This window comes from Anolis sagrei, chromosome 1, assembly GCF_037176765.1.
Source record: "Anolis sagrei isolate rAnoSag1 chromosome 1, rAnoSag1.mat, whole genome shotgun sequence".
NCBI classification, from domain to species: domain Eukaryota; kingdom Metazoa; phylum Chordata; class Lepidosauria; order Squamata; family Dactyloidae; genus Anolis; species Anolis sagrei.
In genome coordinates, this window is record NC_090021.1 from 171,706,060 (window position 1) to 171,730,986 (window position 24,927).

Sequence of the window (24,927 nt, forward strand, 5' to 3'; positions counted from 1 at the left end):
CGCCATGCACTCCGCTGGACCGGCCACATAGTCCGGATGCCCGACCACTTGCTCTACTCCGAACTCAAGAACGGAAATCGGAATGTTGGTGGACAGGAAAAGAAATTTAAAGATGGGCTCAAAACCAATCTTAAAAACTCTGGCATAGACACTGAGAACTGGGAAGCCTTGAGCGCTCCAGCTGGAGGTCAGCTGTGACCAGCAGTGCTGCAGAATTTGAGGAGGCACGAATGGAGGGTGAAAGAGAGAAGCATGCCAAGAGGAAGGCGTGTCAAGCCAACCCCGACCGAGACCGCCTCCCACCTGGAAACCAATGCCCTCACTGTGGAAGAAGATGCAGAGCAAGAATAGGGCTCCACAGCCACATACGGACCCACAAGAACACTGGAAGACAATCCTCCTCGGAAAACGAGGGATCATATAAGTAAGTACCTGTTACATTCCTTCGCTGCTATCTGTGTCCCCCCTGCATTAAATTGCTTCAATGGTATTCTCCCACCCCTGCATTCCGCAATCTCCGTTCCTGAAACACCGTTCCAGAAAAGCATAACACTCGCAGCACTGGGACCCAACTATCACACTATCACCAAGTCTTTCTCATTTTTGAAGGAGATGTTGAATAATTGCAACAATTTTTTGACTCCCTCTCTATCTCCGAGGATCCGAGGGATATTCATCTATCACTTTTTGTTTAAGAGAAAGTGAAATGTAATTTTCCAAGACTCAAGTATCTCTTTTCACAATAACGCAGACTGTTATTTTCTTTTAATTGAATTTTGTTTAAGACTTTCCATAAAAGATTTGTGAAACATATAAACACCATTTCAGGAAAACAAATACATCAGTATCAAAATATGCACAACTGAATAAGACGCCTTACTGAAATAAGAAGGAAGTAGCACAAAAACTGCTTTCTCTTTTCACACAGGGAACAAGACCATACACATCTTAATGCAAACTTTCTTGTTGAATACAGGTATGCAACACAAATTTAAAAATTCAGCTGAGGATGATAGGCAAATCTCAAAAGACTGGAAGTCTATCCCTGGTTGAATCTGACTTATTTATAAGTACTTATAAAAACTTACCTTGGCAATCTGGACACACCAATTAAGCAGAAGCTGGGAACCAATGTTATCCTTATGTTCATGGACATAGTCCAGTAGGCAGCCATGAGGCATTAGCTGAGTGACCAGCTGGATCGTTGGGCTTAAACAGACACCTAAGAGTCGTACAAGATGGGGATGGTCCATGCTTGCCATTATAAGAGCTTCCTGCAATAAAAGATACATATATAGATTTTAATCTTATGTAGTAAAATCGCATATACTTTTAAAATCATTATTTTGAATGCCTATAAAGGATGTGCTGTGCTTCATTATTACGGTGTTTCTATACTATACAGTTGATGCAGTTTGATACCACTTTAACAGACATGGCTCAGTGCAAAGGAATACTATCATTCGTAGTTTTTTGGCAGAGAAAGCTAAAAGAGTTCTAAAGCTACAATCCCCATGATTCTATAATATTGAGCCTTGACAGTTAAAGTGGTGTCAAACTACGAGGGGTATTTTTTAAGTAAGGTCCGTTTTGTTGTAGACACTAGTAGTTCACGAGCATACCCCAACGAGCGCGTGCTTCGTGTACCGGCATGCCTCAGGAACATCTGTGCTCAGTTTCCGCTCTGTAGCTAACCTGTACGGTTCTGTTCTGTGCTTTAAAAATGTTTAAGACTATCAACTCACCCGCCGCATGTGAGGTTTGCTCAGTGATACGGTTCTTGTCAGCAAGGAACCTGCCTGCTGCAGAAATTCATCGACAGATTTGTGAAGTGTACGGTGATACTGTTATGAGTGAAAGCAAAGTGCGTAAGTGGGTACGGCAATTCAAAGATGGCCGTGACAACGTCCATGATGAGGACCGCTCCTTCTTTGATTACAGACGGCAGTGAACTCTTGGTTATTGGAGCAGGTGGCAAGTATTTATGAAGAGGATACTTTAAAATTGGTTCAGAGGTATGATAAGTGTTTGAACAAACTTGGCAACTATGTCGAAAAATAGAGTGAAGTATGTACTTTCTGAAAATAAATTTACCGAGTAGGATTGTCTTCCAAGATCGATGTACTGGCGGTGGGTCTGTAGATGACTGTGAAGCCCTATTCTTTAATTACAGTGTAGTAATTACTTTAATTACCGTATAGATGAATGCCAAATTACCACAGAGCTAAACTAGAAATCCAGGAAGCAACACTCCCTCCCTCACCTAATCCTATGGGTAGGAGTCTGGCTCTGGACATGTTGGTGTTTGAGACAAAACAGTAACATGAACCTCCTCCTTCTACTGTCAAAGCATAGTGACATAAGACTGGTCAAGTTGTTTTCACACCTGAGACCAAAAAATTCCAATAATAACTCTCTCCATCCCTGACAGTAAAAAAAATGTGGTAACAAATTCAAAACCTAAATCAAATTGTTATATACAACTAGAGTTAATCCATCAAAACAATAGAGGTTCAAAATTCAGCAATTGGTTCAGTGAGTCTACTCTACTCGCAACTAGTGTTGGATTTAGACCATTAACTAACAACCATTTTTTCATGACATCAGGCATGTAGCCAGGCCGGGGGGGGGGGGGGCTTGAGAGGCTTCAGCCCCCCCCCCCCCAAATTCTCAGGGTAGTCAGCGAGAAGGCCTTACTGGTACATTATTTAAACTGTTATGTTTATTCATATCATGATCTGATCACCATGCTCAATATATCCCATATGCATGGGGGTATTGGGGTAACGATACAAAAGGTTTGCTAGGGTAGATCCTCACCCCCTCCCTTTGAATCAAACTCAGCACCCACCCACCCACCCCCCAAATCAAACTCAGCACCCCCCCGAATCAAAATCCTGGCTATGGGCCTGCATGACACACTAAAATCTGCTGCCTATTTTGAGTACCTCACTCTGCATACTGGTGCTCCCCCTCAACGGTTTTTGTACCCAGAGTATATTTCCCTACCTGTATGAAGGTCTATATTTATGACCCCGTTCCTTACGAGTTTCTTCCCCACAAACATTCTGCTCCATCCCTATCTCATCCTGATTTTAGTATTTTTAGTATCTTAGTTTTATCTTGCACATCCGGCCCAATCATTGTTATGTTACGTTATTTTTACTGTGTATGATTTTGCTTTATCCTTTTTGTACTCATATGTTGTATGTATTTTACTGTGTTGTTATTGTGTTTTGGTTTTACTTTATTGTAATGTGCTGTTGGGCTTGGCCTCATGTAAGCTGCCCCGAGTCCCCATTTGGGATATGGTGGCGGGGTATTAAATAAAGATGATGATGATGATGATGATGATGATGATGATGATGATTGTTATTATTATTATTATTATTATTATTATTGGTGGTGGTGGTGATGGCGTTCATTCCATTCGTATGACAGGAATATGAATAATGAATTATACAATAATAAATGTACAAGAAAGCATTTTCTATGTAGGAAACCCATTTTTTTTTATTTTCTGGTGAAAACAATGTTGGGGATAAAACTCCATATATATTTTTCTCAGCAGAATAGTGCCAAATTCCTTCAAGATGCCAAAAGCCAGGAGAAACTGCACAAACATATTTAATAGTATATTGTTTTTTTCTAACCGTTTTCCAACTTTTTAGAAACTGGAAATGGCTAATTATGAAGAAAACGTCCTATGCTTATTTGCATCCTTTTGAGATCAGCATCAATAGTTCTACTCCAGCTGACAATAACTTCAGGGCTGGATGAAGAGAGTACCATGGTATAAGACTTGCAGTATAATTTGCTTCAGTTAGGTAAATGTAGACATTTCACAAACCAGCAACAAAGGAAACTGGATTGAATTCACAGATTTGGATGGCTCACATTTGCACTACAGACTGTGGTGGTGAATGCTTGGGGTTACTCTGCAAGGAAAAACTGTTGTGATTCCCTTTTGCCGTACCTCTGCACACATCTCAACTCTTCATTCATGAAGGGTACAGCCTTATAAAAGCATTTCCAGAAGCTCAGCTCAGTGAATGCTACAAGAATTGCTTCTGGGTAGGCATGTATAGCAATGCATTGTTACTACCTTGGCAGCCACCTCTCTACCACAGTCAACATTGACACTGAAATACAACACCACCTGAGCTCTGCGAGCGCAGCATTTTTCCGAATGAAACAGAGAGTGTTTGAGGACCGGGACATCCGTAGGGATACCAAGGTGCTTGTTTATAAAGCTATTGTTCTCCCAACCCTGCTATATGCCTGCGAAACGTGGACTGTCTACAGATGTGACGTACTTAGTCCTAATCTTTTTTTATACTGGTTTTAAACCAGTTCATTGGATGTGTTTCAATAGATTCCCAGATTAGTTTAGTGTTTACTAGGCCTGGGTAACAACGGAAAAATTTGTTTCTAAAATCGATTCGTTTTTTGGGGTTTTTTGCGTTTCGATATATAAAAGAATTCCGAAATTTTCCTTAAAAAAAGTTTGATATTTACGAAATTTCATAAATGGTAAAAAAATTACAAAACAATAACGAACCAATAACGAATCAATTTGTTAATGGCAGCCGCGATCGCGCAATACGCTAAAAAAGCTTCTGAAGCTTCCCTCTCCCTCTGTTGTTGACTGTTGGTGTGATATTATAATTTTTTTTCACTAATTAAACAAAAACAACTATAAAACTTGCCCCAGACATGCGGAAATAATAAAGAAACGACCTCAAACCAATAACGAAACGAATACATAACGAAATACAAAGCATTTACGAAACGAATCGAAAAATTCGTTTCGTTTTTAAGTTGCTCCAGAATGGTTCGTTATCGCTAAAATAATATAAAAATAACGAATTTTTAACGAATTACGAATTAACGAAACGAAACCGCCCAGCCCTACTGTTTACACCTTATTTTATTTTTCTGGTTATTTAATATTTAATGTTTATTTTACTTAAGTGATATTTGTCTTGACTGTTCTAATATAGCACAAATCCTATGTAAAATCATACTACGTATTTTTGACATTAATATTGAAATCTGAAATATATACAGAAAGTCTTTACTTTCGTTCCTGGAATGATTCCATCAGCACTGCCTCTGGAAAATCCTGCAAATCTCTTGGGAAGACAGGCGGACAAATGTCAGCATGCTGGAAGAAGCAAAGACTACCAGCATTGAAGCGATGGTCCTCCGCCATCAACTCCGCTGGACCGGCCACGTTGCCCGAATGCCCAACCACCGTCTCCCAAAGCAGTTGCTCTACTCCGAACTCAAGAACGGAAAACAGAATGTTGGTGGGCAGGAAAAGAGATTTAAAGATGGGCTCAAAGCCAACCTTAAAAACTCTGGCATAGACACTGAGAACTGGGAAACCCTGACCCTTGATCACTCCAGCTGGAGGTCAGCTGTGACCAGCAGTGCTGCAGAATTTGAGGAGGCACGAATGGAGGGTGAAAGAGAGAAATGTGCCAAGAGGAAGGCGTGTCAAGGCAACCTTGACCAAGACCGCCTTCCTCCTGGAAACCAATGCCCTCACTGCGGAAGAAGATGCAGATCAAGAATAGGGCTCCACAGTCACCTACAGACTCGCAAGAATTCTGATCCTGGAAGACTATCCTACTTGGCCAATGAGGGATTGCCTAATCGAACATCACTTTAATCAATACAATGTCACCACAGAAAGGAAGAGTGAAAAGAAAGAAGGCAGTTTTATTTTTTTTAAAAAAACCATATCTTAATCATTCTCTGGAAAGCAACCATACCTATATTACGGAAATGAAATAATCACTCCACGAATACTGACAAAACTCCTTAAAAACACTGTGCTGGTAGTATAATGAACCCCACAAATCCCCTCCAAGAAGTTGAAAGAATAGAATAATATGTGAGGAGGGGGTAACAGTATGGTGGAGGGGCTAAGAAGGCTGGGTTTGTATTAAAGAAAATTGCTCATCAGAGCACAAAGAGCATTTGAAATGAAATTGCAGGGTATCTGCATAATCGTTCCTCTTTTTCAAAAAAAAAAAAAAAAGATGAGCAAGGCACTAATTATAGGGACAAAGTTGTAGTGACAATAAGTTGAAACAGCTGGTTTAACCTTTTCTTAGCTTGCATCTTTTCAGATTATGTGGCAATATGTGTTGTATGTGTTCTGGGTGGGATAAGATCCCAGTATTACTAATGGTGGAGGCGGGCCAGTGAAGGAGCGAAGGCAGGAAAACCAGCCCCATTTAATCCATTTGTTCCATGTTGAAATTGATACACTGAATCTGCTGCCAAGCCTGCATGGGGTCTCCGAAATGTAATGTTAGCTTCTCTTTGACTACCACCAGAAAACAGCACTGAAGGCCACCCGAATAAATACATCTTGACAGGTACATTATCCATTTTCCAGAAACAAAATTACATTCTGGTTTATGCCTCTCCTCCTATTCAACAAAATCCTTTTTTCTCATTTCAGGAAAGTCATTGGTGTTTCTATTTTAAACTGGCCTTTTTCTGTTCATGTAGCCCGATTAGGACACTGACTCATTCAGTCCACTAAGAACAGAGTGGGAAGTCACAAGTGAAGGGAACAACATATTGATGGGTCTATTAAGTTCTGATTTGTAAGTGTTTAATTTAGTTTTAAAACATCAGTATCATTTCCACAAAGAAATGATTAGAGGTATAATTCTTCAAAACTTTGGGTTTAAAAGATTTTAGCACTTTTCTTCTTGCTTGTTATTTATTGATTGAAAACTATTGACAAATTGGACTTTGCCTTGAATAAAATACCCCTTTCCCCTACCCCCACAAAAATACCATATTCTGTGCAGAATTTAGCATTTCCTTATGGAGAAAATGAAGAAATAAGCCTGTACAAATTTTGCACAGAATAAAGTTCAAACTCCAGATTTCCACCAGTCCAAGCTACTCCTTGTTTTCCAACATTCAAGAAACATTTTGTTAAAAAAAAGATCAATATTCTGTCCATTCATAATGTAAGAACAGTACTCCTGTTGTAGTACAGCGTGATAGTAACATTCCTACTACTGGTAGAAGGGACAAGAGGGCTGCACAGGTGTTGGAGGAGGAGCGGCAGCAAAAGTGGATTAGAGACATATTCATGGCTCCAACTGATTCTTTGAGGGTTTCTCAGATTGTCAAATGGGGGAAGGAGAGAAAAGCAGGGGAGTTAAGCGGGCTACTCGAGAACAAGAATCAGATGAGGAGATCCAGAGGAAGCGTATCCGTGATATACTTAGCACTCCAACAGAAGATGAAGACTTTGTGGGTTTTGAAAGGAGTGATGGGACTGGGAGTGACGATGGGGAGGAGGATGCTTTAGACTGGACCCGTGTGCAGGAGATTAGGGATATCTGTATTCAGCCTACATCCAGTGATAACTTTGAGGGGTTTGCTGAAGACTGGCAATCTGGGAACACTTGGGAGGACCTAAGTCTTGAAAGACGCTGGCATAGGTGGAGAGATGGGCATCAATGCTCAGCTGCAGGGAATGGGGCAGCTGAAAGTGATGATGAAAGGGTGGGGAGCAGTTCATCCTCGGATGAGGAGTTATAGGATACACATTGGTTTGATTTCAATGGGTCTTTGCAGAAGGCAAAGTGTTTTATCGGGTTTGGATTTTTGTTACTGCCATTACTCTCAAGTTTGGATCCTTAGACTACAGATCTCCGTGTTTCCGTGACTTCTAGCTAGAACTCCGTAAGTGCTGACTTCAACCTCCCCTTTAACTCTGGACTGTATTTTGACAACGACTTCACTTTTTGGACTGCTTCATCTCATTTTGGACGTGCCTCGATTTTGCATGATACCACCTTGTTTTCTTGTGCCTTCTGAACCTTTTGAATTTCAAGCGGATTGCTGAAACTTTTTGTTATCCCAGATTATACTCCGATATAATCCAGTTTATATTTAAATTGGGTTTTTTCCTTAGCGGTTGCTATAGACTCTTAGCTTGTGCTAGAGGCACTGAGTTAAGTGTCTCTAAGCCTTTTTTGTGTTTAATAAACCTTTGTTTTGACCTTTTATATTGTGTTTGGCATTCTTGAGACTTCTGGGTCTTGACAACTCCTCCCTACATGGGAGTAGTCCCAGTAGAAATTGTTGCATTGAGAGCTGCCATATTTTGCTTCTTGGACCACCTGGAAGTAGAAGTTTCTGCCTCTGAATCTAGCTTACTAGGGTGGAGATAAAGTGAAATGTTTTGGACTCCTCCATAGCTCATCTTAGTTCAAGGGACTTGCCATTTCCTTTACTGAGGGTCTTGCTACCTCATCAGATGGGCTACTTGACACATGTGTACCTCGGCACTTCAAGCATCAATGAGGCAGGGTCTGCTGAGCATGATGGGATTTGTTCTTAAGTTGAATTTGTTTGTAAGTCAGAAGTGGTACATAGGGAATAGGAAAGAGTTATCACCCTTGTGGTGTTTGCTTTGGTGTCTGCACCCCTGTTCAGAAGATTTCACCCCTGTAAAAATTGGATTTTGTAATTTTTTGCTTGTTGTGGAAACAAGGATTGGTGAGAAAACTTCATTGGGGACCCCTTTTCCCAATGATAACTCTTTCAGAAGTGAATATCACTTCTTATGGGTATTGTTGTGGCTCAGTGTGATGAGAGTGATTGGATTCGGATTCCTGGCTGTTTTCTGTGCCTCAGCTCGAGGCTCTCACAGACAGGGGAGATTTTAGCAAGCGGTTCTCACAGGAAAGGAATGCCAATAAGGGAGTTAGCACTTAGGTGTCTTCCCACACGGATAGGGAAGGCCTTGATCTGTAGACAAGAGGCCAGGTCGGGGAAAGGTCATGGGACCACTGTGATGTTTTCATGATTAGAAACTGCTAATTAGTAGGGCTGGGCGGTTTCATTCATTAATTTTGTAACTCGTTATTAATTCGTTATTTTTTTTATAACGAAGCGATATTGAACCATTCAGGAGCAACTAAAAAACAAAATGAATTTTTCCAATTCGTTTCATAATTGTTTCATAATTGTTTCGTAATTGTTTCGAAATTGTTTCGTTATTATTTCGTTATTATTTCCGTATGTCTGGTGCAAGTTTTATAGTCGTTGTTTATCAGTGATAAAAAAAATTATCACACCAACAGTCAACAACAGAGGGAGAGGGAAGCTTCAGAAGTTCCCCCTGTCCCATTTGGAGGGTTTTTTAGCGTATTGCGCAATCGCGTCCGCCATTAACGAATCGATTCGTTATTATTTCGAAATTGTTTCGTAATTTCCGAAATTTCGTAAATATCGAACTTTTTAAAAGAAAAAATTCAGAATTCTTTTAAATAACGAAACGCAAACCCCCCCTAAAAACGAATCGAGTTTAGAAACAAATTTTTCTGTGGTTGGACAGCCCTACTATTTAGGCTTCGCACAAAAGAAGCGAAACTGTCAGTTCAACGTAGCTTATTAGCCTGAAAGCTTCATGAAATAAACTTATCCTGGAGCGGGACGCTTGGGACTTCTTGCATTGGGATTTCTGAGGCAAATGTTTCCTTGCTTGTACCTGGGACTCTGGTTTGAACTTTGCCAATAGGATTATGTCTCCTGCTTTTACCTGAAGATCTTTGGAACTGTATCCTGCTTTTAACCTTAATCTTTGGAACTTTGCAATGCTTACTCTTTATTTTGATTTTTTCCTCAATAAACTATAAAACTACAGCTCTTGTGTGGTGGTGTTTGGCAGCAAGGTGAAGCCTACCCTGAGTTGCAACAGGTATGTTTCTCTCACTTCCTGTTTGTAACTGTTTGTAACTTTGAGTCATTTGTAAGTTGGATATTTGTAACTCAGGTACTGTCTGTATTGCCCAAAAAGATTGATAGGTTGGAAACCCACCCACCCATCTCTATGTGATGAAATGTGCCTCTCCATACAAATATTTGTACATTATTCCACCAATATTTCGCATTGTCCAATATTTCACTGATAAAAACTGGAATATGTGTAGCCAAGCAACATCAGATTGGGGTCAAAAATTATTAAGGAGGAATACACAACTAGGAGTTTTGCAGCAGTTTGCTTTTGCTTGTAACTAAAAGGAAGGGAAATAACTTCCAAATCTGAATTACTGATTAACTACTACAATTGCTGAGTTTTCTATTTGTCTGTATTATGTACAAGAAGCCAGGACACACAGAATGCCTTGTAAAACGTTACGCTGCTTGCACTGCCTTGATTTCAAGTTCAAATATAGTGAGAACATCCTGGTGCTGACTGCCTTCTTATAATGAACAAATACAAATTTGAAAGGATGCAATTTCTATGGCTATCTAAATGTTTTTAGAAGACACCCAATACTCAGAGTAGCCCATTTCCCCAATGTTGGGTCTGGGAGACTTCAAAGCTGAGCCTTTATGTGGACAAAATGGAAAGTAATAGTATGCCCTGCAATTTTAATAATGTAAGAAACCAAAACAAAGGAAGCAAGATAAGCATCAACAGATGGTAAAAATATGTCTTCCTTGTGCTGCTTTTTTTGCTTTAGGTTTCTACATTACACCTCACTACCTCTGAGGATGCTTGCCATAGATGCAGGCGAAACGTCAGGAGGGAATGCCTCTAGACCATGACCATACAGCCCAAAAAAAACCTACAACAACCTGGAAAACAGAATGTTGGAGGACAGGAAAAGAGATTTAACGATGGGCTCAAAGCCAACCTTAAAAATTCTGGCATAGACACTGAGAACCGGGAAGCCCTGGCCCTTGAGCGCTCCAGCTGGAGGTCAGCTGTGACCAGCAGTGCTGCAAAATTTGAAGAGGCATGAATGGAGGGTGAAAGAGAGAAACGTGCCAAGAGGAAGGCGCGTCAAGCCAACCCTGATCGAGACCGTCTTCCACATGGAAACCAATGCCCTCACTGAGGAAGAAGATGCAGATCAAAAATAGGGCTCCACAGTCACCATAGATGCCATAGATGCAGGCAAAACGTCAGGAGAGAATGCCTCTAGACCATGGCCATATAGCCTGAAAAAACCTACAACAACCCACTCAATCCAGATTCCTTTGTTGCTGGTTTGTGAAATGTCTGCCTTGTGCTGCTTCTTTTGCTTTAGCTTTCTACATTACAGCCACAAAGGGCTTTTAAAGTACTTTACTAGATTGAGAATTCTTTGGAAAACCTCAAATGTGTACTGTGTGACAGGAGAAAGATATTAGAGCGGACACACATTTTTTTCATTAATTTTATGGTACCTGTAATTGCTACAGCAAAGAAACATGTCTAGTGTGCATGTCTGAGCTGCCTTTGGGAGGACGCAATTACAAATTGATGCATCTTCAACATATTTTGCTTGCATATTAAGTTTTCAAAACCTTATGCAGAAAGCATCTCCCTAGACCTGGCTATTGTAGCTGATACAGCCTTATGTGGATGAAACAAAAAGTTGTAAGAAAACTGAGAAGTAGCAAAGCTATAAAACTAAGAATAACTGTATGCAAAAACAAACATGTCTCTCCAAGATCTCCCCAGAATGCATTTACAGGTTCAAAAGCACCATTTATTAGAAACTTTAAATTGCGGAGATGTAACACAGTACTTGAGGATTGAAGTAGAGGTAACAACATCAGTTGTCTTTGATTTTATATGGGTTTAAGAGTCAAACTATCAGTAACTGAGCAGCTATGTTTGTTATTTATTTATCTAGTGAAAGCTGGTACCTTCTATGTAAGTAGGACTGTGAAGCCAATCCAAGTTTCAGTCTGAAGCTATTTTAAGGTAGAATTCAGCTCCTTGACAGTTACTGCCCCATTGACATGAAAGACACCAACGTTCATAGCATATAACTACCTTCTCCTATACTGCCTTAGGCCTGTATAAAATGTTTACAAAATTTACAAACCATCAAAAGAGAGGCTAAACCCTTTCTCTATGCCAATTCTCCATGTTCCAGTGACTAGAACATTTTCCCTGAAGTCAAGAACCCTTCCAAAAACAGAACTGCAATGAGATAATAATGTTAGAGGTTACTTGGCGTTTACACCATGGTGGGAGAAAAGTATCTTGAATGGTGGAGCTTTAAAAGGTACCCGGGTAGAGGTAGGGATCAGTACCTCTTAGTTTCATGTTTGTTCTTAGAATCATAGAATCATAGAATCATAGAATCAAAGAGTTGGAAGAGACCTCATGGGCCATCCAGTCCAACCCCCTGCCAAGAAGCAGGAATATTGCATTCAAATCACCCCTGACAAATGGCCATCCAGCCTCTGTTTAAAAGCTTCCAAAGAAGGAGCCTCCACCACACTCCGGGGCAGAGAGTTCCACTGCTGAACGGCTCTCACAGTCAGGAAGTTCTTCCTAATGTTCAGATGGAATCTCCTCTCTTGTAGTTTGAAGCCATTGTTCCGCGTCCTAGTCTCCAAGGAAGCAGAAAACAAGCTTGCTCCCTCCTCCCTGTGGCTTCCTCTCACATATTTATACATGGCTATCATATCTCCTCTCAGCCTTCTCTTCTTCAGGCTAAACATGCCCAGTTCCCTAAGCCGCTCCTCATAGGGCTTGTTCTCCAGACCCTTGATCATTTTAGTCGCCCTCCTCTGGACACATTCCAGCTTGTCAATATCTCTCTTGAATTGTGGCGCCCAGAATTGGACACAATATTCCAGGTGTGGTCTAACCAAAGCAGAATAGAGGGGTAGCATTACTTCCTTAGATCTAGACACTATGCTCCTATTGATGCAGGCCAAAATCCCATTGGCTTTTTTTGCCGCCACGTCACATTGTTGGCTCATGTTTAACTTGTTGTCCACGAGGACTCCAAGATCTTTTTCACACGTACTGCTCTCGAGCCAGGCATTGTCCCCCATTCTGTATCTTTGCATTTCGTTTTTTCTGCCAAAGTGGAGTATCTTGCATTTGTCACTGTTTTGTTAGTTTTGGCCCATCTCTCTAATCTGTCAAGATCATTTTGAATTCTGCTCCTGTCCTCTGGACTATTGGCTATCCCTCCCAATTTGGTGTCGTCTGCAAACTTGATGATCATGCCTTCTAGCCCTTCATCTAAGTCATTAATAAAGATGTTGAACAGGACCGGGCCCAGGACGGAACCCTGCGGCACTCCACTTGTCACTTCTTTCCAAGATGAAGAGGAAGCATTAGTGAGCACTCTCTGTGTTCGTCCACTTAACCAATTACAGATCCACCTCACCGTAGTTTTGCCTAGCCCACATTGGACAAGTTTCCTTGCCAGAAGGTCATGGGGGACCTTGTCGAAGGCCTTACTGAAATCCAGGTACGCTACATCCACGGCATTCCCTGCATCTACCCAGCTTGTAGCTCTATCGAAGAAAGAGATCAGATTAGTCTGGCATGACTTGTTTTTGATAAATCCATGTTGACTATTAGCGATGACTGCATTTGTTTCTAAGTGTTTGCAGACCACTTCCTTAACAATCTTTTCCAGAATCTTGCCCGGTATCGACGTGAGGCTGACCGGACGGTAGTTGTTTGGGTCATCCTTTTTTCCCTTCTTGAAGATTGGGACCACATTGGCCCTCCTCCAATCTGCTGGAACTTCTCCCGTTCTCCAAGAACTCTCAAAGATGGTTGCCAATGGTTCCGAAATGACTTCCGCTAGTTCCTTCAATACTCTGGGGTGTAGTTGATCTGGCCCTAGGGACTTGAACTCATTAAGAGCGGCCAGGTATTCCTGGACGACTTCTTTCCCAATTTGGGGTTGGATGTCCTCCAAACCCTCATCCACTCCATCTTGCTGAGGTTGAAGACTCTCTTTTTGTGAGAAGACCGAGGCAAAGAAGGCATTAAGTAGTTCTGCCTTTTCCCTATCCCCTGTCAGCATTGCCCCATCTTCTCCTCGAAGAGGTCCTATCGCCTCCTTGTTTTTCCTTTTTCTACTGACATAAGAATAGAAGCCCTTTTTATTGTTTTTAATGTCCCTGGCAAGTCTGAGCTCGTTTTTTGCTTTAGCCTTGCGGACCTTTTCCCTACAGGTGTTGGCTATTTGTTTGAATTCTTCTTTGGTGATTTCTCCCTTTTTCCACTTCTTGTGCATGTCTCTTTTGTGTCTTAGCACAGTTAGAAGTTCTTTGGACATCCATTCTGGCTTCTTTGCACTTGTCCTATTTTTTCTCTTTGTTGGCACAGTTTGCAATTGCGCCTTGAGTATTTCACTCTTGAGAAATTCCCATCCATCTGTAACTCCCTTGTCTTTTAGTATCTGTGTCCACGGAATGCTGCTCAGCGTTTCCTTCATTTTTTGGAAATCAGCTCTCCTAAAGTCCAAAATGCGGGTTTGACTTGTCTTAGTTTCGGCCTTCCTTTGTACCTCAAATTGCAGGAGCACATGGTCACTTGCCCCTAAGGATCCTACCACTTCGACCGCATCAATCAGGTCCTCCGCATTTGTTAAGATGAGATCAAGAGTAGTCAATCCCCTTGTTGCTTCTTCTACCTTCTGGACCATGAAATTGTCTGCAAGGCAAGCGAGGAATTTGTTGGACCTTGTACTCTTGGCCGAGTTTGTTTTCCAGAAAATATCGGGATAGTTGAAGTCGCCCATGACTACTACATCTCTTCTCTGTGCATGTTTGGTCAACTGTTGGCAGAAGACTTCATCAAGTTCTTCCTCCTGGCTTGGGGGTCTGTAGTAGACGCCTACAACGACATCTTTTTGAGTCCCAGTTCCCTTGATTCTTATCCAGATGATTTCAAGCTGGTTTCCCAGATTGCTGTTTTGAATCTCTTCTGTAGCATAAGAGTTTTTGACATATAAGGCTACTCCGCCTCCTCTCCCCTTTGTTCGGTCTCTGTGAAAGAGGTTATACCCCTCGATATCTACATTCCAGCGATAGGACTCATCCCACCAGGTTTCAGTGATCCCTATGATATCATATTTGTGGTGTTGTGCTAAAAGTTGGAGTTCGTCTTGTTTATTTCCCATACTCTGTGCATTAGTGTAAAGACATGTGAGCCCCTGAGATCTTCCCCTGAGCTGTTTAATTGGGATTATTGTGCTTTGGGTACTTGGTCCTTGTTGTGTTTGTGCAGCCCTCCGTTTAGCCTTCTGGCGATTCCCAGATATTGTGGGTAAAGTAGTGTTCGCAAGGCTGTTGTCCCCCTCCCCCGGTGGACCTAGTTTAAAGTGCGTCTAATGAGGTTTGCGAGTCTGTGAGCAAAAAGGTGTTTTCCTACTTGTGTGAGATGCACCCCATCCCTTGCCAGTAGGCCATCCTCCTGGAAAAGCAGGCCATGGTCGAGGAAGCCAAAGCGTTCCTCCTGACACCATTTTCTAAGCCAGTCATTGACCTGTACTATTTTTCTGGCTCTTGTGGGTCCGTGTCTTACAACAGGGAGGAGGGATGAAAAGACCACCTGTACATTACATTCTTTTAGCTTTGCTCCTAGAGCTCGAAAATCATTTGTGATCTTTTGAAACGTATGCCTTGCAGTGTCATTGGTTCCTACATGAATCAACATGAGGGGAGGACGGTGATAGGGCTTGAGGAGCCTGGTGAGCCTCTGAGTGATATGGTGTATTTTTGCCCCCGGTAGGCAGCATATTTCTCGAGCCATCCCATCTGGTCTGGAAATGACAGCTTCCGTTCCTCTAAGGAGGGAGTCGCCTACTACCAAGACCTGTTTACTTTCGGGAATGACAGGGCCCCTTTTGTGCATTGTAGTGTGTAGGTCTCCAGAAAAGTGATCCTGTTGGTGTGAATTGTGTAGGTGAAAAGTGTTGTCCTCCTCCTCGACATCCCCGGTGCATTCGTCAAGGACAATCCATTGAGATTCGTCCAAGAGCCTATGGTTCTCCTGTATGTGTTCCTGTTGCACCTGGTCTACAATTGGGGATGGTACACCTGCACGATTGCGCAAGTGTGAATGTTGTGAAGTGTTGTCCCAGTCAGGGCTATCCCCTGCACACTGATCAAGGATGAGCCACTGATCAGTATCTAAGCCATTCTGGTCTTCCCCAATATTTTGTGTTTCTTGGTCAGGTGATAGTTGTGTGAGAATTTGGAATCTATTGTGTAACTGCAGCTGAGCGGAAGTATTCTGAGGAGGCTTCTGGGTCCTATGTGTCCTTCTAAGGGTGACATTTCTCCAAGCCTGAGGGTTGTCCACAACTGAGGTGCTGTTCTGTTGAGCCTCCCCGTAATGTTGGTGCGATATGGGCTGCGTGTCTAGGACAGTGTGGTGTGTGGTGTCTAAGAACAGCTCAAGTTCCTGAATGTCCTTAAGGGTGTTAATACGGTCCTCGAGTTGTCGAATCCTGTGTTCCATGCGAGTGATCTGTTTACACTTGGGGCAGATGTAATTGAGTAATTGTAGTGTGAAAAAGCTGAACATGCCACAGCTCGTGCATGAGACGGGAAGTTTTCGTGTTTGTTCCATCTAGAGGTTGCTAATGACCCCCTCTTGGTGTGTGTTTGATGTTGTTGTCTGTATGCAGGGGTGAAAGTATAGGTCACTGAGTGTACGATTGTACACTCAGTGTACGGCGCGCGCGACACTGGTTTATATAGGATAACCAGGAAGCCCCTCCTCTCAAACAAAGGAGTCAATTTTTAAACTCAGGAAGCCCCTCCTCTCAAACAAAGGAGTCAATTTTTAAACTCAGGAAGCCCCTCCTCTCAAACAAAGAGGTTAAACAAAGCTTATCCTGAAGCAGAAGGAAACAAAATGGGTTCCTGCTTCCTCAACTTCTGTGGAAAGCCCAGTTGCTCCTTGGGTTCAGACACTGGTTTATATAGGATAACCAGGAAGCCCCTCCTCTCAAACAAAGGAGTCAATTTTTAAACTCAGGAAGCCCCTCCTCTCAAACAAAGGAGTGTGCTTTCAAGTTGTATCTGGCCTATGGTAACCCTAAGGAAAAACCAACATGGTGTTTTCTTAGCAAGATTTTTTTTAGAAGGTTTCTTTGCTTTCCCTGAGGCAAAAATAATGTCTTGTCCAAATATCACTCAGGGCAGTTCCAGATAGGACTTAATTTGTCCCTAATAGGGTTTTAAAAAACACAATTGGGTCTGGATTAGAGTCCAAACACACCCCAGAAATCCTGTGCTCTTCTGGGGTGGGGGGGGGGTGTTCAGATGCCCTGCCAGACCTTCCGGCAAGGCACCCAGACACCAACAAACAAACCCCAAAAAGGCTTAAAAAGTAAAAAAAAAAAACTGCTGCTGGCCCTCTCCTAGCATGTAGAAATGATGAGCAATGAGAAGGGTGGGACAGGAGCTATTTTTCTCCCATCCCTTCTCCTAGCACATCATTTCTACAGGAGAGGGCTGGCAACAAGGAAACACTGGTTGGGTAAGTTTTACTTTTTAAGGCTTTTCTGGGGGATGGAGGCTAAATCAGCCCAGAAAGCCTGAGAGTGCTGTTTGGACTGCCCCCCCCCCCCTCAGAAGTCCAGGACTTCTGAGGGGACTCTTGCACTCCAAGGCTGGGAATCACTTCTGTACTTAACACAAATCCAATTGAAGATAAAATAGCAAAGCAGTTTATTGAAGAATATATATATAGAGAGAGAGAAATTCAGCGCAATAATGTAAAATCAATGTCCAAAAATAGTAATAATCCTCAGAGTTCAAAGTAACTGAAATGCATCAAAAACCAGGAATACAAAAGCGGGTAAAATCCAAACATTCAAGACAAGAACAGTCCACAGGAACATGGATCGTGAAACATGAAATCAGAAAGAGTGAATACAAGAAAACTTTGAACTAAAAATCCCTTGGAAGACTTGACTTGGTGCCTATATCAACATTGTCTGGACTGAGGGAATATTCTGCTGGCCTTTCTCATATAGACAGAAAACTGCACCATTGCCCTTCTGAAACTGATAAGGCCTCCTTTGTTAATAGGGGAGCTGACTTTCACTGTGCTTCATGAGATACACTATGTTGATGAAACATTAATCTTCTATCTAACTGTTGCTCATTAGCTAGTCTACCTGGACTTATCTCTTCCTCCCTTGCATCTTCCTCCCCTGAGCTCATTTCTGCCTCTGACCTTGCATCTCCAGGGAACTGCCTTTCTGGAATGTAGATCAGAGAGCTCTCATTCTCAGGGCTTAAAATCTCCTGATTCTCTTGCTCATCTGCAGGCCCGAAATCCCCAGTGAGATCAGGTACAGGCACAATCAAAGGCTGGACTACAACAGGGGCAGTCCAGACACCACCCATACTTGATAAGACCCGGGTCTTTCAGGAAGACTTGGGTTTCTAATCCAGTATCACATTTAGTTGCCACAAAGCAGGGTTTTTCTGCTTTGTGGCCAATTAATGCATTTTTATTTGAGGTGTCGTTTGGATGCCCCACATAAAAATCTTTCCGGTGAGCCTTGATGGTGGCAGGCTGGGCACTCTGAAGCTCCAGGGGTGCCAACCACTCTACCGATCAGGTGGGCAGCATACACCCCCCTTCTCTGGTGGATTGAGGCCAGGGGAGTCACAAAGCCCAATTGGCACACACCAATGGCCCTGGAGACTCTTTTCCCCTCAAGGGGGTCGAGAGGGTCCGGTAAAGGTGCTGCAGTGGTGCGGACTGGGGAGTGGAAATGCCAGCCCAGCTCATTTTAAAATAAAGAAGAAAAACATAAGAAGTTGCAAGTGGCAGCAGAATGAAACTGTAAGTTTCTCAAGAAGTTCAATCAATTCTTTGCGGAGGGAGGGCAGCTTAGCAAAATGGAGAAACACAAGAAAGCCTCCGGCAAAACAAATATATATGCCAGTCTTGCTTAAGGGTGTGCATTTTCTATCCTGTGTGGATGTGCCCTCAGTGTGTTTTCATGACTGAGCAGGGATTAAAGCCCTGGTTTCCAGGAGCAGAGTCCATTGCCCAAATCACTACAACATGCTGGCTTTCGCTTTCCTGTACTTCTCACCATAAAACTCAGACTCTTCACCTTTTTTATACATGAATATAGCAGACCTATGAATGAACATATGTGGCAGTTCTTCTGGTCTGATATTTGGTCTAATTTGAGCCTAGGCATGAGAGCTATGAAGAGGACAGTTTGGTGCTTATCTTATAAGTGCACTCAGAGGCCTGAGGGAAGCCATTCTCCTCTAACTTCAACCACATATCTGCCAAATGACCTACCTGACAAGAGCCGTTGTAAGGACTGCCGAGATAACACTAAGTGAAGTGCTCAATTTCCTTGAATTACAGAGAAGCAAAAGTAGCTGAGATGGAATTTAGTAAGGTTTTTTTGGAAGAAAAAGTTAATGTATTTCTTGAAAGAAGAAAGTATTAAAACAGTATGAAGAGGGAAGGGAAAGTAGGCTGCCTTAGGTGCAAAGCATGTGACTGAGATATTTTTTAAAAAATAAAATAATTTCTAAGAAAGCTTTCCCTCCTACATCTACCAATGTAGTTTCCATACTGCCCATTTGGTTTTAAGTGTTTGGGACTGGAAAATCTTTTAAAATAAATATGATATGATTTATATGATATCATGATACATGGGCTCATATACCCATTATAACATTTCCCCTCTACACGTAATCCTGTGATTTCTGTCTGCCTGGTTGCAATTCTTTGGCAAAGTAACTCTTTTTTAAAATGTAGATATGATATGATACAGATAGTTGATAGCTAGATAATTGATAGATCAATGCTAGATTGATAGAAGATGGATAGATGCAGATGATAGAGATAAACAAATTCTGTTCTTCCTTTTACACTGAAATAAATAAATAAAAACTTTATTTGTAGATCACCCTATTTTCCCAAAGGGATTCAGAGCGGCTTTCAACACAAAAGGCAAACATACAATGCCTACAAAGAACATATAAACAAATAACATCAAAACAAAATACATCAAACAATATGCGAGGGGTATTTTTTAAGTAAGGTCCGTTTTGTTGTAGACACTAGTAGTTCGCGCGCATGCGTTGTGTACCGGCATGCCTCGGGAACAACTGTGCTCAGTTTCCGCTCTGTAGTTAACCTGTACGGTTCTGTTCTATGCTTTAAAAATGTTTAAGACTATCAACTCACTCTCCGCATGTGAGGTTCACTTAGTGATACGGTTTTTGTCAGCAAGGAACCTGCCTGCGGCAGAAATTCATCGACAGATTTGTGAAGTGTACGGTGATACTGTTATGAGTGAAAGCAAAGTGCATAAGTGGGTACGACAATTCAAAGATGGCTGTGACAACGTCCATGATGAGGACCGCTCCGGTCACCCTTCTTTGATTACAGACGATTTGGTGGCTTCAGTTGAAGCGAGTGAACCTCACATGCGGAGGGTGAGTTGATAGTCTTAAACATTTTTAAAGCACAGAAGAGAACCGTACAGGTTAGCTACAGAGCGGAAACTGAGCACAGTTGTTCCCGAGGCATGCCGGTACACGACGCATGCACTCGTTGTGGTATGTGCACGAACTACTAGTGTCTACAACAAAACGGACCTTACTTAAAAAATACCCCTCGTACAAACCACCTAACTATAAACTTAATACCAAATAAATTAACCAAAAAATACAACTTAAATAACAATGTGATTTTTTTTCTCTATTTCTTGCTTAGTTGTAAGTCAGTGGAACAGAATCATTTGCAGAAGTGTATGTGTGTGTGCCCTCAAAGCTGTAAGTAACCGTTCCAAATCAAATTAAAATACTATTATTGTCAAAAAGATAATAAAAGACTGATAGTTTAGGTTTTCTTAGCTTGAAATAATGGCAAGAATCATATTATCTGTTGAAGCCCAATAAAAAGCAAATGCATTGACACAGACAACACATATGAACAATAAACTAGCTTTTTTTAGATGCACAATATTCAGTGTCCACTGGGGGACTGGAGGGAGACATGAATCTATGGCACATTACCAATATCACCTTGACATTTTGCAAGATATGGTTTTCTGTGTAATTCAAAGTGCTGCAGCTACTCAAGACAAAACACATAGGACTTTCTTAGCTACTACTGATTTGTGGAAGGTTCATGTAATAAGAAACCTGGTGCTTGTTTTGCTATCTCCATAGGGAATCAGTCAATACTTCCCATATTGTGCGGGTTGACTTTGCAACCTGATTAATGAACCAGTTGTAAAGTGCTATTGATTGCTAATATCACTCTTATCACAAGCAAATTGGTATTACATCTCTCAGTAATCCAGGCATTTTCCTCAAGAGGATAATCCAAGTAGTTGAGATAACAGCAAGACCCAGGTTATCGTCAATTGTTTCTTTTTAAAAAAAGGTTTATCTACTAAATTAACACTAGGCATTCTGAACTAAAACAAAAAAAAAACATAGGCAACTGATTTTGATCACTCTAGGGTAAATTTTTAAATAAAAGACCCATCATTAATACTTATTTTACATTAAAACGACTCATGGCCCATTTATTTTGAATAGTAGTTTTATAAAAATTATGGAATGGTACAAAGAGGTGTTCCTCTATTATATACTAGCTGTACCTGCCACACATTGCTGTGGCCAACCGTCCCTCCCTCTTTCTCTCCTTCCTTCTCTCTTTCCTTCCTTTCCTCTTCTTCTTTCCCGATTTCTCTTCTTTCTTCAATCTCTACCTGTTTCTTTCCTCCCTTTCTTTGCTCTTTGGTTCCTTCCTTCCCTATCTTTCATTCCTTCTCTCCTTCCTTCCCTCTCTTTTTCCTTTCACTTTTTTTATTTCCTTCTCTCCTTCCTTGCTTCTCTACCTTTCCTTCCTTGCTTGCTTCCTTCTTCCCCTCCCTGCTTCTCTCCTTCCTTCCTTCCTTCCTTCCTTCCTTCCTTCCTTCCTTCCTTCCTTCCTTCCTTCCCCCTTTCCCTCCTTCATTCCTTCCCTCTTTCCCTCCTTCTCTCATTACTTCTTGACTGTCCTTTCCATTTAATATTGTATTTATATCTTACATAGAAAGAAGGAAAGGAAGAAGGTAGGAAGGAGGGACGGGAAGGAAAAAGGGAGGGAGGGAAGGGGGGAAAGAAGGGAAGGAAAAGAAAGAAGGAGGGACAGGAAGGAAGGAAGGAAGGAAGGAGAATGAAGAAAGAAGGAAGGAAGGAGGGAAAGGAAGAAGGGGATGAAGAAAAGAGAAAGCGAAGGAAATGAAGGGGAAGAAAATGAAGAAAGGGAAAGAAGGAGGAAAGGGAGGGAGGAAGGAAAAGAAGGAAAGGAAAGAAAGGAAGAAGGAAGGAGGGACAGGAAGGAAGGGAAGGAGGGAAAGAAGGAAAGGAAGGAGAAGGAAGGAAGAAAAGGAAAGAAAGGGAGGGAGGAAGGAAAAGGAGGAAAGAAGGGAAGGGAGTGAGGGAGAAAAGGAAGGTCCTTCACTCAAGCACCGTCAACCTTCCTCGCCTCCTCCTCCTCCTCCTCCTCCTCCTCCTCCTCCTCCCCTTCTTCCTTGCCTGGGGGGCTCTGCTGCTGCCACTGCCACTCATCCGCCCCTTCCTCTTCCAACAGGGAAAGGAGGAGGAGGAAACCACCCTCCTGACATAGCAGGTAAAGAGAAGGGGCTCCATGTGGCAAGCCTCCACCTCCACTCCCATGGTGCCCACTCTCGCTTGTGTGTGTGTGGCCGTGCATGCGCGCTAGGCTCCTAATGCTTTAAAGGCCAGCTGTTTCCCCGCGAGGAGGAGGGGGCGTGGCCATGGGTCTCTTTGTGGGCATGCAATTTCTCCTTTGTGGACATGCAGTTTAGAAGTCCTTTCTGCTTTTTTTTTGTTTTTTCTTTTTTTTTTTTGAGTGAAGGACATACATTGGGTTGTTAGGTGTATCGTGTCCAAATTTGGTGTCAATTCCCCCAGTGGTTTTTGAGTTCTGTTAATCCCACAAACGAACATTACATTTTTATTTATATAGATTATCTAGGGAAATGCTAATATATGATTTTATATGGCTAATAAGTATTCTTCAAGTCGCATGGAAGAATGTATTTAAAAGAATGTTTTGTCATATTATTTGTTAAGGACCAGCTGTAGTTTAGAAAAATTATCAGATCTCCCGAGTGGAAGTTAAAAAGGCATCATTAGCCTAGGTTTCATCTACACTGTGGAATTAATGCAATTTGTCACTCATTAACTACCATGGCTCAATGCTAAAGAAGCCTGGGATTTGTAGTGTGGGAAGGTAACAGTGTTTTTTGAAAGAGAAGGTTAAATGGCTTTTAAAATGACAACTCCAATGAGCCACTGCGGTTAAAGTAGTGTATTAATTTTATAGTAGAGATGCATCCACACATTTATTCAATTAGGGATGAGAGCATCAGATTCCCTTTGAATTGCTGCTACTTTGTGGGAACATCCAGCACTCACAGGATGCTCCCATGCTCCCACACAATCAAGGATCATTTGAATCCTCTTTTTTAATAAAAATTGTCAAAACTATGCAATTTTGACCCTCCTTCTCGGCATTTATAGGAATTTCCCCTCTTGATTAGATATTTCCATACTGTTTGCAAACTTTCCTTTGTTTTTGTTTTTTTGCAAATGTGAAATCAATGCATTGGAAGTGAACTGCTACAAATACAATCTGATCACATTTGTCAATGAACAATACCCCTTGCAGAAAACACAATCCAGAATCAGGAAGAGTCTTCTAATTGCAGAATGCTTATTTTATTATTAATTTAAATTATCAGCTTTGCAATGCGACCTGGTCTTGCAAACCAGTTCCTTGTGCAGGCTTGTCAATGTGTAGTCCTGTCCTGAGCATAATATTTATTTATTTATTTTGGGCTTTTATATCCCTATCTCAGCTTCCGCAGAGGGACTCAGGATGGCTAACGAATTGACACCCCATGGTGTCCACATCAAAAACATAAATACACAATTTAACGGCAATATAATAATAACAGTATAAAACAGTATAAACATTATAAAACAATATAAAACAGTATAAAAACAATTTCAACAGAAAAGAGGAAACCATGAAAATGAACAAAATCTGGCTACCAGTATTAAAAAACTCTAAAATTACAAGAGCACAACAGAGAGGAAGAAACAAGGATATCTAATCACCTCTCAACAAAGGTTTGCTCCAGGCACTGTCAGGCCATTATATGCTAATCAAGGTGGTCAGTTGAAACATTCACACCTAGCTCCAGCATACAAGAGTCCTTGGTCTCACCCTGGTCATTCCACAGATATATAAACTCTTTTTCCTAGTTCCAACAGACCTCACTACCTCTGAGGATGCTTGCCATAAATGCAGGTGAAACGTCAGGAGAGAATGCCTCTAGACCATGGCCATATAGCCCAAAAAAACCTACAACAACCCAGTATAAAAACAATCAATCAGTCAGAGGACAATACATACTTTCCCCCCTTTTATTACTATTTTAAGTGTTTAAAGGGACAGTGCTTGTGAACTTGCAACTGTATTTAATTATGAAACATTCACAAAATGTTGAACCTTTGCCATTGTACAGTTCTTCCAGGAAAAATAGGGGACATGGATGAATGTGCAATGCATGGATTGAAAGGCGACAAGTTCCAACAGATGCAGTAAGCTAAATAATAATAATAATAATAATAATAATAATAATAATAATAATAATCCTTTATTTGTACCTCGCTACCATCTCCCAAAGGACTCGGTGCGGCTTACAAGAGTTTAGAGGGGGATAGGCATGCAGATTTCCTGAATCTCTGATAAAGTGCGTTGGGACATAATGCTAGGAGTTTCCTTATTCTGGAAAGGCACACTGGAACAACCATGTCTTCAAGCTCCTCCTAAAGATTGCTAGCGACAGGGCCTAACTGATGTCCTTAGGGAGAGAGTTCCAGAGTCGAGGGGCCACCACCAAGAAAGCCCTATCCCTTGTCCCCACCAATCGTGCTTGCGATGCAGGTGGAATCGTGAGCAGTGCCTCTCCAGATTAATGAAGAGATCGTGTGGGTTTGTACACAGAGATGCGGTCACGCAGGTAGGCGGGTCCCAAACCATTTAGGGCTTTGTAGTTAAGCACCTGCACCTTGAATTGGGACCGGAAA

General features: G+C 41.7%; 1 protein-coding gene across 5 annotated transcripts in view; it reads right to left on the bottom strand.

The window, feature by feature from the left end:
- The window catches only part of ERBB4 (erb-b2 receptor tyrosine kinase 4), a 1,155,234-nt gene that overhangs the window by 205,453 nt on the left and 924,854 nt on the right, over nt 1-24,927 (bottom strand). For all 5 annotated transcript variants that reach the window (XM_067470344.1, XM_060781240.2, XM_067470353.1 and 2 more), the window contains exon 20: nt 1,089-1,274. In XM_067470344.1, coding sequence (XP_067326445.1) covers nt 1,089-1,274 — 186 coding nt within the window. The remainder of the gene's footprint in view (nt 1-1,088; nt 1,275-24,927) is intronic.